The following is a 19138-nucleotide window of genomic DNA, read 5'->3' as shown; positions in this document are numbered from 1 at the left end:
TAGCTACAAAAACGGATTTCATTCAGGCAGATGAAACCAAAACCTTCTGCATGCATGGGGAAATATGTTGTTTTTGTGCCAACTGAGCAGTTATCAGGTTTCTGAGAGCAGATGCTGTACGTCAACGGTGCTCCCACGTCTTCTTACAACACCTACTACAAGTGTTCTGACCTTCTGACCTCTGGGTTAAGGAGTTTGCATAAAATCAAGATAACAGTGAACTTCCCGAAAACATCTTGAAATCTTGATGCTGCAATAACAAAGTTTATTACACGGCTGTGTTAAATACTTGATTCTGATTGGTTTATCACAACATTCCGAGGTCTGTTTTGTCTCGGTAACAGACCATTATGAAGAGCAGACCGTTGCTAGGGATGCGGCTCTAATCACACAATCTGGAGGACTAACTGTAATCATATCAATCTGCTGAAAGAAGTCTGGTAAATTTGACGTTTTTTTAACAGAAGGAAAAAAAGAAAAGAGACAAAACCCAGAGAAAAAGCAATAAAGGTGAAATGATGCGAAAACTGTGAGCTACGACAGAGAGATCTGCAAAACTGAAGACGGCACATGAAGTTAACATTAAAAAGAACGCAGTAGGGGTACGGTGGTGTTTAAAGATGGTGAATGGAAAAGAAAATGTCAACAGACACCATCAGTCAAAATGTTTCCATTTAATGTGAGTAAAAACAGCTTGCTAAGCTCAATTTAATGTGAATAAAAACAGCTAGGTTAGCTCATTTTAATGTGAGTAATAGCAGCTAGGTTAGCTAGTTTTATTGTGAGTAATAACAGCTAGGTTAGCTCATTTTAATGCGAGTAATAACAGCTAGGTTAGCTAGTTTTAATGTGAGTTATAACAGCCAGGTTAGCCCATTTTAATGTGAGTAATAACAGCTAGGTTAGCTCATTTTAATGCGAGTAATAACAGCTAGGTTAGCTAGTTTTAATGTGAGTTATAACAGCCAGGTTAGCCCATTTTAATGTGAGTAATAACAGCTAGGTTAGCTAGTTTTAATGTGAGTTATAACAGCCAGGTTAGCTAATTTTAATGCGAGTAATATAAGCTAGGTTAGCTAGTTTTAATGTGAGTAATAACAGCTAGGTTAGCTAGTTTTAATGTGAGTAATAACAGCTAGGTTAGCTAATTTTAATGCGAGTAATATAAGCTAGGTTAGCTAGTTTTAATGTGAGTAATAACAGCTAGGTTAGCTAGTTTTAATGTGAGTAATAACAGTTAGCTTAAAGACGGTGAATATTGTGTCAAATATTTGATTTCGTAAGTAAAAAGCCGTGTGATAAGGAGGAACCTCCTTCAGGGTGAGATAACACCCCTCCGTTGGGTCCTGCTCACCCTGTCGGAGTTCCATTCTGCGATAACAACCTGCTCACTTTACATTATGCCATATATCATATTTCAATTATTAATTTCTGGAGGAAACAAGTTTATCACCACCATCGATCTATCTAAGTGCTGTAGACATATATAATGCTCCAAATCTTTGCATCAACAGTTTCCATCTTAACATCAGTGACACATGTATGTGTACATAAATAAAACAATATAACTGAATGTGGATTATATATTTATTTAAAATCCTCTGCTTTAGAGCCTATAGATGAAATCTATATACAAAAAGCAAACAACATGAATTAAAGCAACAAGTGGACATATAAACAGGAGGTTGGCCAACCAGTGCCGACTTTAACGCACTTATTCGGTGAAGCATAAAAACACACAGAGCCACATCACCAGCTGAGATCTTTGGTTTCTGTGAAGCTGGAGGGGAATCAAACACCGTGACGTTTCCTCGTCCTCATTTGGGCTGTTAGTGTGGCTGCAGTAATGCACGCATGATTTAGATGTAGTGGATCAGGGGAGGGGGCTCGCAAAGCACTTTACCAAAACCACTTCCAGCTGTTTCGTGTTGTAAATCTGTGTTTTAAATGTGCAGAAGTCCCCAGGGAGCGAGGTTCACCATGGGATACCCCCACACCCCCTTAAAAGTACCCCACCTTTATCCCAACCCTGCTCAGCTTCAGGGCTTCACAATCACAACCAGGTGAGACTCTCTCTGTCTTCCTGTCTCACCCCCCTATCAGGTTTTCGGTCTGTCTGATGTGTTGTCAGACCTCGGGGGTCTACATGCTGTACGAAAAGCGTACAGGAGATCTTATTCGCAAATTAACCTCATCTATCAGCACAGGAAGGGGGGAAAGAACAGAGAGGAAACTTTGAAGTGGGATCGGAGCGGTGTAACTAGCTTCAAAAACACAGCCGGGTATGTAACCCTTTATCATTACAGCAGCCCTTAAAAAGGCCTGTGAGGCATCTGGCTTATGTTTGGATCTGGATCCGTTTGTGTGGCACCAGTCTGAAACCAGTCTGGCCCGGGCCAAAGCACACTATACAGGTGAAATTAAAACATACTGTACCTACATGTGAAAAAAAACCATACAAGCTTATATATACATCCTTCACACAGCATTAGTATGTACAGTATTTGTGGCTCATAGTGGCAAGCAGGGGTGATTGCACAAAGACCTCAACAGCGCTCCAACCTTTAAGAGTAAATAAAGACCTTCTTGTATTTAAAATAAATTAAACACCATTTTCAAAACGGTTGTCTTATCCTTCTTTGATTAGTATTAGTTCAGAAATTAAAAAAGACAAAGATGGAGGCCAAATTGCTTAATATCCGATTGGCAATATAGTAGTGGTACGACACATAGAGTCCAACTGACATTAAAGCTTCCTGCAGCAATGGTTTAACCTCTGCAGTCCTTTGAACACAGGGGAAACCTCATTTACAAACTCTACACGGATACATTTTATAAAACAATCACTCGTTTTGCCAGAGAAACAACATGACACTAGTAGGAGTAACAGCTGGGCGTTGAAATCCACCGGTAGCAAATTAGAACTGATTTAAATAGTGTGAGTCACCGGGCATGACAAGCCTGTATAGTCACTTTTAAAAGCATTATATTGTCTGTCGGAGGCGATACTCAGACTTGTTTGTGAAGCAGTTAGACAATTGGTCAGGTGATGTCAGATCATGGGATTACAGCTGGGTGATGCTGCTAGTTTGGTTCATGGTCAAGTCGATAAACAGGACTGTTCAGGCAGTCTTTTGCCAACATGATGACATGATATATGGAGAATATTAGCTCATCTAATATGAACTGGTTGCTGTTCCAATATAGAATTTATTAAGATTGCTACACTCCTCTAGTGTGGAGCCGGTTTAAGGTGCACTAAAGTGAAGATAATTCACAAACTGTGCCTTTAGAAACATTCTTGTCCTTCTGCCTCTCAATATTAAATTCCTTAAATGTGGTTTTTCTACATACAAAACCTATAAAACATGAAAAAACATTATTAAAGCTTCATTAAATCAAAGAACTCCTAATAGTTGTATTGCCAATCAAAACCCAAACCTACCATTCCCGGATCGTTGCAGTTTTCAGGCACTTTAAGGCTGTTTTAGTCAATAAATCCACACTAGAAAAAGCTGGAGGCGGCTGGTTCCTGCAAAACAGATTGTACTCTAACTGCAAAAAAAAGAGCCGAATTGAAGTGACAAGTAAAAAATGTAAAGCAAAAAGAGCACATTTCTCTCAGGAGATGGTGGCATAGAGGCACGTAGAAATCAGACTTACGTCTGTCAGTTGGCAGAAAGGAGCTGTCATGGGGAAGCTCGTGTTCCTCTGTTTGCTAACACACATTAGCCGCGAGCACTTAGTGTATCACTGATATATCGTAGCTTTGTTGCTGTGGGTTTGGAGTCTTTCACTAAATGCAGCTTTACGCACATACGCTTCAACATCAACAATGATGTCTTAAGAACTCTTTGCTCCTCTCTCTCTTACAGGAGAAAAGGAGGTCATTATGGTGTCTTTGAGAGGGGGCTCAGGCACCTGTTGATGGGATGCATCCCCCTCAGTCAGTCCAGTGGTTGGGGAGTAAGGGGGCGGTGTGAGTGGTTGACACAGAGGGCGGGGACAGGGGGCTTGGAGGCTGCAAGCTACAGACCAGATCCTCATTCTAACTCCTTTCTTATAAAAACACTTCTCACACTTCTCTTACAACATCAGGAGTCTGCAGTGGAGTCAGGACAGCAGTTGACCCTGTACTAAACACTGTTGACTGCACATTAAAGGTTAAAGGCCTCAGTGAGGACCCTCTCACACAGGTTTGGGGTCTGCAGCCTGCAGCCTCTCTTCCCCTAGCATCTCCCCATCACACAGGGCCTGGATTGTGGTGATAGTTGTAATGGTTGCCGTGGTCGGAGTCTGCGATCTGCAGGCTGGGTTTCCTCTCCGGCTCTTCGCTATCAGCCGCGTCGTGCTTCGTGCAACGTGGAGGACGCTTCTTAAAGAAGTCTGACACGAAGCGCACCTGCGGAGGAGACGAGGAAGGAGAGGAAAAGAGGTTAGATTTGGTCACTCAGGGAATATTTTTCCCACAGAGATTGGAATATACGCATGTAAGGGATATACGGAGGAGGTGAGGGCTGGGCTGGAAACTGTGATTACATGTGTCTGGACAGGTCTGTGCACAGCTGGTGAGTGACACACATCTGAGAGGAACACACAGGGAGCAGGCACAACCCCTGTAGGCCATAAAACACAGTGCCCAGGAGGGTCTCTAATTGAGCACAGCACGGTGAAGGCCAAAGGCGCGGGCTCACTTCCCAATTAATCATACACACACACGCACACACACACACACACACACACACGCACAAACACTCTCCAGAATTTCCACACGGTGGTGTTGACAGTGGCTCACTCAAAACAGGGAAGTGGCCAAACAATAAAGGAGCCCAGCTGGATGAAGTGGAGAGAATGGACTGCCAGTGTGAGTGTTTGTATCCAGTCACACTTTGCCGCTGTCACACTTCACTCCCTTCATGCTTCCTGTCTGCACAGGTTTTTTACTGCGAGACTGAAATAAAGCTGAAATATGGATTTTCTGCGGCTTTGAAGGGAGTATCACCTAAGGAAGCATTTCCATTAAATATCATTCTGGACAGTTCCACCCATGTTTGGTTTTCCTAAAGCTGGAAACCACAGGGGTAAGACCCTAAGTGAAGATGTCATCAAGTTCGACTGGAGCTACTTTACAGGAGTTCTGTATGGGCATCGTCTTGAATCACAGCATATAATGTAGGACGTTTTGAATTTAATGGTGTTTTCCTTGAAACAGGTTGTCCTGGAGACTCACATTGAGTACAGCAACAAGCGCTCCCTGCAGCAGCCCCACCAGCACGTCGCTCCAGTGGTGCTTGTAATCAGAGACTCGGGTGTAGCCCACGTACACCGCAAAGGCCACCAGGAAGAACTGGATGGTGGGCCGGAGAAGTCTGGCCCACTTAGCCGACAGTCTGGCCTGCACGTAGAGCTGGGGGGGGGGGGGGGGGGGGGATGGAGTGCGGGGAGGGAGAGACAGAGAGAGATGAGGGGCGAGAGACAATGTGTTTGTTACTTCATACCTGTTATTGCACTGTTATTAGCATCCTTAGTATTTTTCATTGATAAAATTCTTCATCATTTTAATGTCATGTGCTAAAAAAAGCTGGGAAACTATGCAGCAGTACTTTCTATATTTAAACAGATAGTTTGTTGTACATCAGGTGTTTTCAGGTTTGATAATATCTCACTGCAACCATCAAAAAGTCCATGTATTTTGAGCATGATTTTGGGGCTCGTATACCTTGAGTTGTATTTCAATAAACAGGTGTTGACTGGGACTCTAATTTATGCCCACTATGGACTGAAACACCCTTTTTACTGGAAAACAGCACCTGCCAAAAAATGATGAACCTGGCAATAGTTCTGACTTCTCTGAGCTTCTGCTGCGCTGCTGTTGAAGGTGCAAAACTTGGCGCCGCACCACAGTCCCCCTGCTGCACTCTGCACTCACCACTGCAGGGCTGGATATCGCAGCTTTAGCTCTGTTTGTTTGTTTGGAGCATTTTCCTGGCGAGCTGGCCACCAGCTTGAGATATTCTGTCATTTCTTTCAAATTTTCTTTGAACTGAACAATGTTGATTTGCTTGGCCTCGTGAGGCTCTGCTGTCTCACACTGGCGCCTGGCTTTTAACACAAAGAGATGAGGCCAAGGGTAATGAAGTGAACGGGTCTGGATGACAGAACACAGCACATGCTTTTCGCCTTCATCATTGCTGGGAAAAAGGCAGCGGAGGCCTCCAGATCGCTTTGCTCAGTGTTCACATTCTCCCTCTGAACTCTTGCCTTGTCCTTTTATGTCCACAAGCACAAACTGTCTCTATGGGCCTTTTCTCCTTCGTAACAATTAGCCCTTGAGTTCAGATCCAAAAGTATGACTGTGTTTTCGATGAATGCCCTCTGGGGGCTGTTACGCCTGATTCACACTGAGATATTTGCAGGGACGTCACATGGAGATTATTCCATGTTTACTGTAAATAGAGATGGATGTTTATATATTTATTTTGAGCTGTACTTACTGCCAGGAAGAGCATGCAGTACATCCCAAAAGAGGAGTGACCAGAGTAGAAGGACAATCTGGTGAAAGAAGGAATCGAATGTAACACGTGAAATAGGAAATATAACTCCAAAATCCAGCAGACAAACATCAGCACATTCAAATTCAATGTAGTTTAATGTTAATATGTTCTTCTCCTACCTGGACTCTGTGACGTCCTGATGCTTGCCCGTGCAGTTGATCCCCTGCATGTATCCCGTGCAGACCTTCGGATCGCACACGGCCATGAAGTTTGGTCTCGGGCGTCCGATGGTGAACTTAGCAAGGTCGGTGAGCGACTGGCTAACAGCTGCTCCAAACAAGAAGGTACCCACTACCTTGTAGAGCGCTGCTACATACTGGTTGAAGTCAGAATTGGAGTAAATCCTCTTGCTGTAGACCAGGTAAGCTTCTCCAGAGCAGATCTAAAGGAACAGGGGGAACAGAGGAAAGAGGTATTTGGAGACTTTTTTTGTTCCATTTTTCGCATCATTAGAATGAAATTATTTTTCCTTCTTATGCTTCAACACTTTGTCTAATTCCTTCAGGCCATTTAGTAATGGAGCAGACATCACAGGATGTTGGTGAATGACTTAGGCTCTGTTAACTTTCCATGATTTTTGGCTTTACTGAAGTGAGATGTAATAAATCTCTTGGTAAAACTTACAATGATGACAGTGCAGGAGATGGTGACAGCCGCCAGCATGCCGTGGGTGATGGTGTCTGGTTTAAGGGGGTACTTGATGCTCTCGTCGTCACAGTAAACCCCTCTTTGGTAAGGCTTGAAGACGATGGTCATGATGAGGAAGGGTAGTGCCGCTGTAAAACCAAAGAACAGCAGATGGGTACGAATATTCCCAATATTGGAAAAGTGGTGAAGACTTTATGCTCCATGGTCACATCTGAGATTAAAACTGTGAATACAGTCCAGGAACGAGGTTTATCCGAGTTAACAGAGACCCATATATGAGAAAAAAATGTTTTGCAGCATATTTGTCTCAGTCTCTGCCGGTTTTCAGACATGACATCATTCCCAAGCTGGGAAGTGAAAATGTTTCTCTAAGGATAGCTAAATTGTTTTCTCTCTTGCTCTCTCTGGACCTAGAGGTCTAAAATCACAATAATGAAAACAACCCACAGGGAGAGAAAAAACACTCAGTAGTTAACTGTCAGGGCAGAAATATACAGCAAGGAGTTACAAAAATAAACACAGCAAAATAGCATTTATGTAAAATCGCACATCATTCACACGGCCAAGACACACAAGGGTGCATAAACACTTACAAGACTGTACACAAATTACTGCAAACACAACACGCACCACTTTTGAATGATGTGGCTGTGTGCAAAAAGAGGAGCAGAAATAGCCGCCCAAGGCTTGTGCGTGCACGAGTGATGTCCTTGAGATGTTCAAAAACATCCATCTCAAATATTTTCACTCACTCTCTTCCTCTTGATTTTCCCTCTTACGCACATATACACTCACTGCAATGCATTTATATACATGTAAGAGTGAGGCTGTGACGAATACAATTTTAAGACACGTGTTCTTTATAGAATTGTATTGATAAATACAGTCTAATGAACACATTTTGCGGATGTTCTTTTGCTCCCTATTTAAAAGCAAACTCCTTCTGAATTTCCAGAGATTGAAATATTATGTGATGCAGATTTCGGCAACATTTGAGTATGTTTTGAACAAACTGAGGTTACACATGAGCAGCAAAAGAAATGGATTACGCTGCAAGTAGTTTGAGACATTCTTCTTTAAAGAGGGGGTATTATGCTGTTTCACATTTTAAGACATATATATAATGTTACAATGTTGGATCTCCAAACTAAATGTGGGTGAAGTTTCAAATCTGTAGGTAAAAGTATGTTGGACTAATCCCCAGGCTTCTCAGCTCAGTCTGCAGGCTGCTGTGAACACCAGGTTTCACAGTTTTTTTTCTACACGCTGCACTTTGTGACATCACAAAGTGCAGCCTCAACAGGCTTTGGAGAGCTGGCCAATCCGAGGAAAGCGGGGTTTCTTAAAGGGACAGAGCTGACTGAGTTGTTTCAGGCTTTATGAGGGCCTGCACAGAGCACCAGTGTAATTATGCTAAGCTACTCCACAGGTATCACAAAGTGAAATATGAAGGTTGAAATTAACATAATACCCCACTTAAACATTTAAAGAAGAGGAATTTTTGGTGAGTGAGTTTTAAGTATGTACAGTATTTTCGAGTGTCAAGCAGAAAGAAAGCCATGATTAAACATTTGCTCTGGTACCTTGCGATGTGTATTTGTCATCGTATTGAACGTCCTATAAACTGGGTTAAAAATTAATCGATGCATGAAAATAATCACGAGTCGCAGCCCTACTGAGGAATGTACCCTCCACCCTGATTAACCAGCAGCACTATCCATAACATGCAGACAGACAGTCCCAGGGCCACTATGGAAATGCCGTACAGCCACATTCTAAATGCAAGAAAAACAGACGTGAAAAAAACAGGGCGCACACACTTCAACAGGGCTCTGACCAATAGTATTACATTCCTGTGTAAATGAGAGGTGAACCCCTCCCATTCTTTCAGAAAACGTCTGCAGCTGACATAATTCCAGGAGGACTTCCAGCGAGACTGACTGATGAGGGAGCACGCCGAAGACTGAGACTAAAAGAAAATATACAACTGGATGGAGGATCAGGATTCAGCTGGACTGAGCCTGAAGCCTCTCATGATTAATATAGAACAACAGCCTACTGTAAATGTTTGCATACTGACAAAATGCTAAAATACAATGTATGGCATATGTGTTATTTAATTCTGGCTGAGCAGTTTAAAGGGATTTGAAAAATGATGTTAATTTTAACAATACTTGACAATGCATGACACTAAAACCTAAGCTCAAAGGTTTTGATTCTTTTTAATCTGAGAAAAAATAAAACTCTTAAACCACTGACTAACTACCATGGTTAGGAGTTCCCCTAATGGACGCTGTAATTCACAATAAACAACAATACACAATGACACCTGTACAATGACCTCAACTGTAAGTCTTGCTCTTGTCTGACATCGCACAGATCCTAGGTGACACAAGATGACATTGTTTAGAGACATGCCAACTGCACACACATGTTCCTCACAGACACCATATAGACAAAGAGTGTCATTGGCTCAGGAAAGAAGGGAGCAGCAAAATAGAAGCTTTGTGTTGATGGAGAATTAACAATAGAGCTCTATAGGATAAATACATCACTGCACACAGGCCAGTCCTGGTAACCTGACCTCGGAGGAGCTGTGTTTGGAGCAGACAAACAAGGAAGGAAAAAACACAACTAGAGAAACAAATTCAAATCAACAAGGTATTCATACACAACAACCCCTATTCTGCTCAAGACTCGTTACTCCCTACTCTAATATTTCAACACAAGATGAGTAAGTAAAAAAAAACCTTATCTTATCAGTTAACACATTTTTGGAAGTTTTTAAAACTTACTCCAAAATGCAGTAATACATAACAAAACCTGAGTGGGTTAAGTCCTGGCAGGTTAATTTTGTTACTTTTAAACATAGCCAAGCTAGCTGTTTCCCCCCATTTCCAGTCCTTATGCTAAGCTAAGCTAACTGGCTGCAGGTTGTTGCTACATAATTAACATATAGATATGAGAATCATATCAATGGTATCAATGTATTGGCCTGAAAGTGATTATTGCCTTGTAACAGAGCCATAGCTATTTTTCCTCTTTTTCAAGTCTTTTTGCCTAGCTAAGCTAACTGGCAGCTGGCTGTAGCTTCATATTTAGAGAACAGACATAAAAGTGGTGTCAATCTTCTTATGTAACTCTGCACCAGAAAGTACATTTTGTAACTTTTAAACAGAGCCAGGCTAGCTGTTTCCCCCTGTCTTGAGTCTTAATGCAAAGCTAAGCTAATTTGCTGCTTGCTATAGCTATATAATTAACATACGGACATGACAGTGGTGTCAATTTTCTCATCTAACTCCGTGCCAGAAAGTGAATTTGTTAACTTTAAACACAGCCAGGCTTGATGTTTCCCCCTGTTTAGCTTTAGCTTAGCTAACTTGCTGCTGGCTTTAGCTTCTTATTTAGAGAACAGACACGAAAGTGGTAAAAATTAATCTTCTGTAACTCCACCACAAAGTACATTTTGTAACTTTTAAACAGAGCCAGGCTAGCTGTTTACCCCTGTTTCGAGTCTTACATACATATTTGACATAAAGACATGACAGTGGTATCAATCTTCTCATGTAACTCTTAAACAGAAGTGAAAGTGAAGCATGTTTCCACAAATTGTAAAAGTATTGCTTTAACCAACACATGTGGGTAACTATTACTATTTGGCTAAATTCAGCACTTATTCATGTATGCATGTATTCAACCTTTCCCCCTTTGTCTACACCCTTTTCTCTTTGTGAGCAGCAGCAGCTGGATGACACCTGTCCCTGCACGACAACTTCCCACCAGCCAGCAACCACCAGACCCCTGGCTGGATCCCTGTTTACACACATCTACCAGCCGTGTCAGGACGTGGCAGCCCAGGTGTCTCATTCCTCACAGTTTCCTCTTAGTGCAACCATCCTGTTTGTCACAACAACACTATTTAGGAACTCTTGTATTAAACCAACATCCTGTCTTACAGACCTCAGAGGTGCGCCATCAGATTTACTGATGTGGGTTTTGGATCTGCATCTGTATCCTGCATCCTGCTACCAGCTGCTAACAAATGTCAAGAACAAAACTGCCTCTGCTTTACGTTTACATCTCAACGATTACAGCTCCTAATATATCCAGTTTGGACAGGACTGAAATGTTCTTAAGCAGTGTGGAATATTTGCATTGAGCACAACGTTAAAAACAAGCTGGAACTGCAAAGACTTGTTTGACTGGATACTAACGTATATTATAACTACATAACAGCTGTTTGAAAGGTTTGTGTAAGACTGGAATGTTTGTTTACTTAATATAGCCATGGTGAGTGTCACTTTAAAGAGGCAGAAGGACATAATTATTTCTATATTGGAGTCACATGGTTTTGTAACTTCAAACTGTTTTATGAAGCTTTTAACACTTGCCAGAGCAGAGTCGTTAATCACAGCAGAGCGGGAGGAAAATGAAGTGGAACGCTTCAAAGAGACTAAAGATTTATACTTCTTTCTTTCACCTAACAAGCTCACTCAAGTCTTTTGCATGTACATCAACATTATTACAACCTGGAGAATCATTTGTATTTGTTCGTTTAGCCATGTGTTTAAAGTTTTTGAGAGTTTTTGATGCTTATTTAATCTGCTTCGCTAAACTCAGGTTCTGCCAGTTCACACAGTTCATGGGCGAACTGAGTGAAGTCAGGGCACCTGGCCTGAAATAACCCTCCCCTGGCTTGTAAAAAAGTGTGAATTTTACTTTTCTGGATTAATTAATTCAGCTGACTTTGACTTGATAGACATATTTACAAGTTTGGCTTGGAATAAAAGCCCACAAATAAAACCATGTAAAGCATCTGGCCTGCTCTCATGGGCAGAAAAACTGGTACATCCTGAGCTGTGTGCGGATGCGTCTCATGAGCAGCGCCTCTGTGGATAATATCTGTGAAACAAACAAGCCTCTCTCTTGAAAAGCAGACGCACATAGATCCACAGCTTAAGGGCAAAAATAGACCCCTGGTCAGACAAAATACGTCTCCAGAATACCACGAGACAACCCCGCAGGCCAAAGCGACAGTGCACCCAGAGCGGGCTCAACTTAAAGGCTGAGCAGTGGCTCTGACTTCAGCTGAACTCAGACATGTACGGTGCTTTTTTCTGTCAAGAAAACCCAATATAACTTTTTCATGGAGCAAAGTGGAGGGTGGATGGAGGTACTTAGTCAGGTTACAGGAGAACCTTCTTTCTAGACACCTGCTTGGTCAACAGAGGAAGGGAAATGTTGCCAGTTTGGAATGTAGCCAGGAAGCTAATCTCCAGCTGCCAGTCAGAAATCTCCCTCCTGAGCCCCTTTAATGGGATCCCGCTTGAAGTTGCAGGATGCAGGTCTCTGGCTTTCCTGTCTCAGATTTAGAAAGGCCCATTTTAGAGGCTATGGCTATTTTGGGATGTAGCAGGCTTCTAATTTACCTGGCTGCAAATTAGCATTCATTAGCATTGGCGCCCCATTATCTCCCTCGGCTAATAGAGCAACAAAGCAGATCAATAGACTATGGCAGCATGTAAAGGCCATCTAAAGCGTATAAAACAGTCTGAGGGGCATAACAGAAGACTTTTGCACTAAGTAACAAACAAAGATGTCAGTGTAAGAAGACATTTGCACTCTTTCCTTTCCTCCCTTCCACCACAGATGATTCACATCCTCCATTTAGTTTTCCCCCCTCTTATTCAAAGTCATTCATTCTTCTCTCCGTCTGCAGCTCCATCTTTTCTGTCAGTCATTCTCTTGAATGCAGCGTCCTCCCACACACTTCTTCTTCTGTTGTAAATATAGAGGCCTCAATGGGACGCTGCTTTATTTAGCCGGCAGATGTGCAATTACGCCGGAGCATTTGGACCACAGTCGCACTCGGGGTTGAGATTCGAGGCTCGTCATGTCCCTCTCTGTCTAGATTGTTTTTGTCTTCCTCTCTCGCCTCCTGGACTCAAACTGCTGAAATCATCTGGAAGTTGTTGCTAAGGTTCGAGAGCAACTCACACCTACTCGCCCTGGTTTCTCTGACATAACCGGCTGCACCTGCAAGACCATGTGGAGGGACAATTATTCTCCTCAAGCTGAAAAACATACAGTCTGGGTTTTAATTATGCATATTTGCTAGGCGTGTTGCACCTGTGTGTGTGTGAGAGGGATGTGTGAGGGGTGTTCTCATGCCCCCGGGCTGCCTTGTTTGGTCTCACAGTTTCCTTCAGGGTCACAGCTGGAACATTCGCTCCTCCATCTAATTTCTTCCACACTAATTTCTCATTTTTCCCAGCAGGCTTTTCCTTCTCTATTTCTCTCCCCTACTAATCCGTTGTTTCCTCCTGTTACCTCTTATTCCCTCGCATTTACACGCCTTTATTTTTCAATGTTTGCTCCATCTAAATACGCGTTCAAAATCCTACTGCTGAAGAAGAAAGAAACAGGAATTTTGTCATTCTCTCCTGCTCTCTTTTGTTTCCTCCCGCTAATGCAAACACACTTTTGTTCAAACCTAACACACCAAAGCTCTTCTACATAGTTGATGTTACAGACCTTTTAAAAGACGGCTTGCCGTAACTAAACAACCAAACTCTCCCTCTTTCTGACTGTCTCACCCCAAGCCGGACTGACTCATGTGGAAGGTATGTGCTGAGCCTACAACCTCTGCCGGCGTTGGCCTCTGGAATTCTAATTCACAAGAGGAACGCCCAACCTCACCAGTCACACCAAATCCCGCTCCTGCCCATTCTTTATTTTTAATCCCGCAGTTTCGCTCCGTGCATCGCTCACGCATGCTTAGCTGCAAGCGGTGCAGAAGGAGACAGGGTGGCAGGAGAGGTGGTGCAACGGTGGGAGGGAGAGAGCGGCTAAATCTGGGGTGGCAATCAAAAAAGTCTGGGTTTGGATCAGGGAAGGAGGCCACACAGGTTTAAAGCTAAACCATGAAGGTCTGCAGGAGGGGTTAAGGAGTAGAACTGTCATGGATGGTTGTGAGCTGCTTGGAAAGGTCACTGTTGTTGCTGTGCTTGTGTTAGGACTTTAAACTTCTGCAGAGCATTGCTAAATATATAAAGAATCTGCACTATAACTGTTTTATGCAAATGAGACTATGTTTAGATGTTGTCTCGTGTTTCTCAGGCCTGCCTCTCTATGTTACTCTCTAACTTTACAGGAAAGTATTAACGTGTTGGCAGCATTTGAATCTTCTTTTTCTACCAGTTTCTAAAGTCATCTGTGCACAGTTGACTTTGGAATGTGTCTCAAATTTATGTGGTAATGTTTCCACGACAAAGACCTCCTCCAAAGTCCTCCTCCACTTAACAGTACGGCTGATCTAAAAGACTTTCCCAGAAGTCCCCATCAAGAAGGAGAAACAAACGCGGCTCATATTTCTCAGAGGGACGTGCCCGTTTGTTCAAAGGGCTCCGGTTTCCATGACAAAGCTCTCCTGAGGAAAAACGATTCCCATCGAGCGTCTTCACGGCCTTTCTCTGAGAACTCGGGACAATCCGTCTTCCCAACACAACAGCGTAAGAGGCTCAGCTCCCCGGAGACCCTGCAGCAAAACAGCTTCAACAACAATTTCTAACCAACGTCCAGCAAATATATATGCCAGTAACAAGATAATAAAACTAAATGAGAACTATTTCAAGATTTAGAGGAGACTCAGAAACTCCGCTGACTTATTCTTTATCGTTGTGTGTAACTCTACGCTAGCTGTGAGTACTTGAAACAAACCAATTAAAATAATAACTCGGTGTCATCTTTAGCACAGTTGGAAAGATGACACTTGAACATGTTAAACTCCAGCTGCTCCCTCTGCATTCAGTAGACATTATTGTGAATGTATGTCTGTAATCAATTACATAATAGCCTTTGAAGAGAACAGGTTTGTCCTAACCTACTTTCCATAACAACAAAGAGCCCACAAATGGAAAAACAAAAGTTTGCGTGAGCGTGTGTTGCACCTATGCCTTCCCCGGAGGCCTTTTAGCCGCACACTACTTATCTGACACATTACTCATAACTCACAGCTCGTTCACATTCACGTCACCTACAGCAGCTATGTGGGCTCTTGTGACTGATAAACAGCCTCCACCTGCAGAGCTGCACCTACGAGTGAGCCGCTGTGGGCAGGGAGAGGTTAAGGCCCGGTCTTTCCTCTCTGTGCTCTCAGCCAACACCCTCCGTCTATTTGTGCTGAGTGTAGTCTTACACAGACAGAGGAGGAGAGAGGAAGGGAGGAATACAGCGAAGAAAGAATGGAGGAGGAGGGAGGGAGGCCGAGAGCTTAACAGCAACAATAAACTCAAGACGGAGGAATATTTGAAAAGGAGCTCAAATGTCCGTCATGATGGGATGCTCCTTTAAGAGCGTTAGTGGATGTGTTTTCATGTTCATTCACTCATTTTAAAACTTGTAGTTTGACGCGGGCAGGGCAGGGTGTGAGTGACGGTTGTTAATCACAGAGAAGTTACATGCGAGTTCTTTACAATGAAGAAGAAATGCAGACAAAACCGAACTCAAACCTCAGTTTCCATATAGTCTAATGGTCAGAATAATTACAGGCTCCACTATGTTGTTACTACATGGCTGGGAAAACCTCACATAAGCTTTGGGGTTGATTTGACGAGTGTTTGGGTGGGTGACGTGGGTGGCATCAGGGTGGGATGCTGCTACCCAGACCTGACCGACCAACCCAAACCCAGACGTTAATCCCAGACTTGTGACAGCGAAATGGCTCGGCTTATCAACTTCAGCAGTCTGTGGATGTTCCCTCACATGGAAAAAATACCCCTAAGCTCTCTGAAAATCCAGGCAGGGGGGGCAGGAGGGGGGGGGGGACTGAAACTGCACAGTTGAGCAGATCCACACATGCACGAGTTGTCATCCCTGTCTCCGCTCTGCCTACGACTTCAGCACTGCCACCACAAGAGACACAACATGGGAGACACAGGACCATTACGCAACACCCGTCAGTCAAACGCAGAATAAGTCTCAGCACAGTGTTACATTCCACACACACACTTTATCTCTGAGGCTGCATCTGAAAACAGATTTTATCAGGGAGGAGATCTAACGTTTAATAGTATGGCAAGATGATTCTTAATTCGGGCGACTTCAGGCTTTGAGGTCTGCGGCTTAAGCCCTTAGCTTAGCGTTGCGTGCGACTAGCTTCGTGCAAGTAACTTCCAAAGACAACATGCGTTCACTGACAGATTCTGCGTTAAATGCCAAAGAAGAAACACGCTGCCCGTGATCAGATACAGTCGCATGTACCAGGTCAGAGATGGCAGTCTCCTAGTGGGTCTCTGGCAAGCTAGCTAGCGCAGCCATGCTAACGCCATTACTGGCTGCATGCTCCTTATTAGTAACGTCTTTTTTAGTCTGCTTTTGGGATTTAGATGCTGATTCTTTGTGAGGTTAAATTACTCAATTAAGCGTGATTAAGTGAAAATAGTATGCAAAAAAAGTTAGAAGTGTGGGAACAGAAAGCAGACATGTGCACTCCTCACCCGCCATTTTTCCCCTAATGTCATGACAAAGATTATTCTTCTTTCGGAGGCTTCGGGCTTTGAGGTCCACAGCTTTAGCCCCTAGCTTAGCGTTATAGCGACTAGCTCTGTGCACGTAGCTTCCAAAGACAACAGGCGTTCACTGACTTCGTAAGATTCCAAAGACGAAATACGCTGCCTGTGGTCGGATACGGTCGCTTGTACAAGGTCAATTTTGGATTCAAAGTCAGAGATGGCAGTCTTGAATTCCGCCGAGAGAGCCTCCTTGTGGTTATCTAGCATGCTGACTAGCACAGCCATGCTAACATCGTTACTGGCTGCATCAGCCTTATTAGTAACGTCTTTTTTAGTCTGCTTTTGGGATTTAGATGCCATGTCTTAGAGAGGTTACATTACTCAACTGAGTGTGATTGAGTTTAAAAAAGTAGAGAATTATGGTAATAAAAGTTAAAAGTGAGGGAACGGAAGGCAGACATGTCTACTCCTTAAGACAAGCTTATTCTTATGGAGGAGCACCGGTGTCATGTTAATGGGTTTAAAGCATGTTGATGTTGGTATTCTATTATGTAATTAAATACTGGTTAAGCAATTGTTTAATTGGACTTTTATTGATTATGTTATTTATTGGAACCTGTTTTTAATTTGACGTATTTATGAAGAGGTTCTTATTGTTATCTCTTTAAACAATCCTTCTTTTAATCACCAATTTAAATATCAACCAATTAGATATTCAGTAAATTCATATATTTATTAATGGATCTGAAAAATGTATTCATTCCTGATTTATTGTCCAATTACTCTTCAATAAATTATCAGTTAATTAAATGTTTTATAACAATTTATTGAGCACCAGTGGTCCTCCATAGATCATGTTCAGTCCAAGTCATTAAATATAAATAGCAAAAGATAAATGTTGACAACTCAAACCACAATGTGTGTCATGAATGTGATTCATTTTCCAACATCTCATTATTCTAATCACTGCCCAGAGGGGGAAGCAGAGGAAAACACGTACAGTAATGATGTGATCTGGTTACAGCAGTGGAAATGAGGGGAAAACAGCCATATTGTTCCTTAAAATTACGGGTAAAAACCAACGAATGCAAAACAATACTCTGTGGAGCAGCCTGGAAGTCATTTCTTGAGAAATGCACTGTATGTGGGATGTGGGGACATTCTTGGGAAGATTCCTGGCAGACAAAATATTGAAGAAAAAGAGGAATAAGCGGGGCGCTCACATGCATATCAAATTTCCATAAACAAACACTGAGCTTCCTGAGGCTCTGTAAAGTCCTGCAAAGTTTTCAGAGAATATGGAGCATGCTACAGGCCTGTGAGGGGGAAAGAGAATGAGATTTCCTCTTTCGACACGGTGCGATTTAATGCCACATTTCAGCCTGGACTGGACAATATTTCAGTTTGGATCAGCATAAACAAACATTGGACCCAGGCATGGAAATTATTGGCCATTTAAAACCATTCAGAGATAAAATCGCTTCCGTGTTGTCCCGGGGATCTTTTCCTCCCATTAAAAACATGTTTCACTGTCATTTTAACGTGTAAATAAACACACATTTATTAGCTGGATTCCTGAGTTGCTGCCATGGGTGCAAACACACAAACACACACCCATCCACAGCTGAGAAACTGCTGCCACCACAAAGATCGTATCTTGTGCTCGCTGACAACATTGAACTGCAATTCCCAGATAAAAAGCAAATTATGCTGAGGTATATTTAGTGCCCACAACTTACCAACTACAACGCACAACACGTCCATCACCACGAACAGCTTCTTCTTCTGCAGCTCCTTCATTTTCTTGGCGTTCATTTAACTTCAAAATTAACAACTTTACGAGAGGATAACTACTTTCTGAGACAACTGAAGAAGTCCATCGGCGCGTTCTCGCCTTGCAATAAAAGTACAGGCTATGCAAACAACCTGGCAACCTGCACTACGAGTTCTTCCGGGATCCTCGGAACTACCTGTGCTGACATTGACAGCATAGGTGTGGAGCTTTCTTAAAAAGACAGCGTGTTAGAAAAGACCAAGCGCTGGAGCCGTGCGTCTTTCCGTGCGCATTACTGCTTCGGATACAAAAGAAGAAGTGCGGAGATCCTCCAATTTCTCAGCGCTGGAGGCGTCGGGAGAATCCAGAATAAACTCTTCTCTCCACAACACACCACGCCACTGCTCTGGTCCCTCCTCCTCCTGACTTCCTCGTCTGGCTCCTCTCTGGCTGTCTGATCATCGCCGAGGTCCAAGCTTTTACGCACAGGCGTGCAGAGCGCGAGAGAGAAAACCTCTCTGCGGTTTGCCTGATTTTAATCTCTCTGTCTTAGAAAATCAACTTTTTATGTCTTTTTAGGAGACAGGACATAAAGTTTAGAGAAGGAGGAGGTGCCTGACAGTAAAAAAGTGTACTGCCAGAGCCAAAAT

The 19138-nt window shown here is 42.9% G+C and overlaps 1 protein-coding gene across 1 annotated transcript; it reads right to left on the bottom strand.

Moving 5' to 3' along the window:
• Positions 1–1573: 1573 nt before the first annotated feature.
• On the bottom strand, positions 1574–18929 carry plpp2b (phospholipid phosphatase 2b). Its single transcript, XM_069680505.1, has 6 exons — positions 18454–18929; positions 7179–7330; positions 6674–6936; positions 6495–6552; positions 5231–5407; positions 1574–4402 (listed from the first exon to the last, which is right to left on the bottom strand). The coding sequence occupies exons 1-6, from the start codon at positions 18527–18529 to the stop codon at positions 4244–4246; spliced, it is 885 nt and encodes a 294-aa protein (XP_069536606.1). The 5' UTR covers positions 18530–18929; the 3' UTR covers positions 1574–4243.
• Positions 18930–19138: the final 209 nt, after the last annotated feature.

Source organism: Semicossyphus pulcher, unplaced genomic scaffold, assembly GCF_022749685.1.
Source record: "Semicossyphus pulcher isolate SPU_LCO1_2020_fin unplaced genomic scaffold, fSemPul1.0.p SCAF_4, whole genome shotgun sequence".
Classification (NCBI taxonomy): Eukaryota; Metazoa; Chordata; class Actinopteri; order Labriformes; family Labridae; genus Semicossyphus; species Semicossyphus pulcher.
This window is presented reverse-complemented; position numbering and strand designations above follow the sequence as displayed.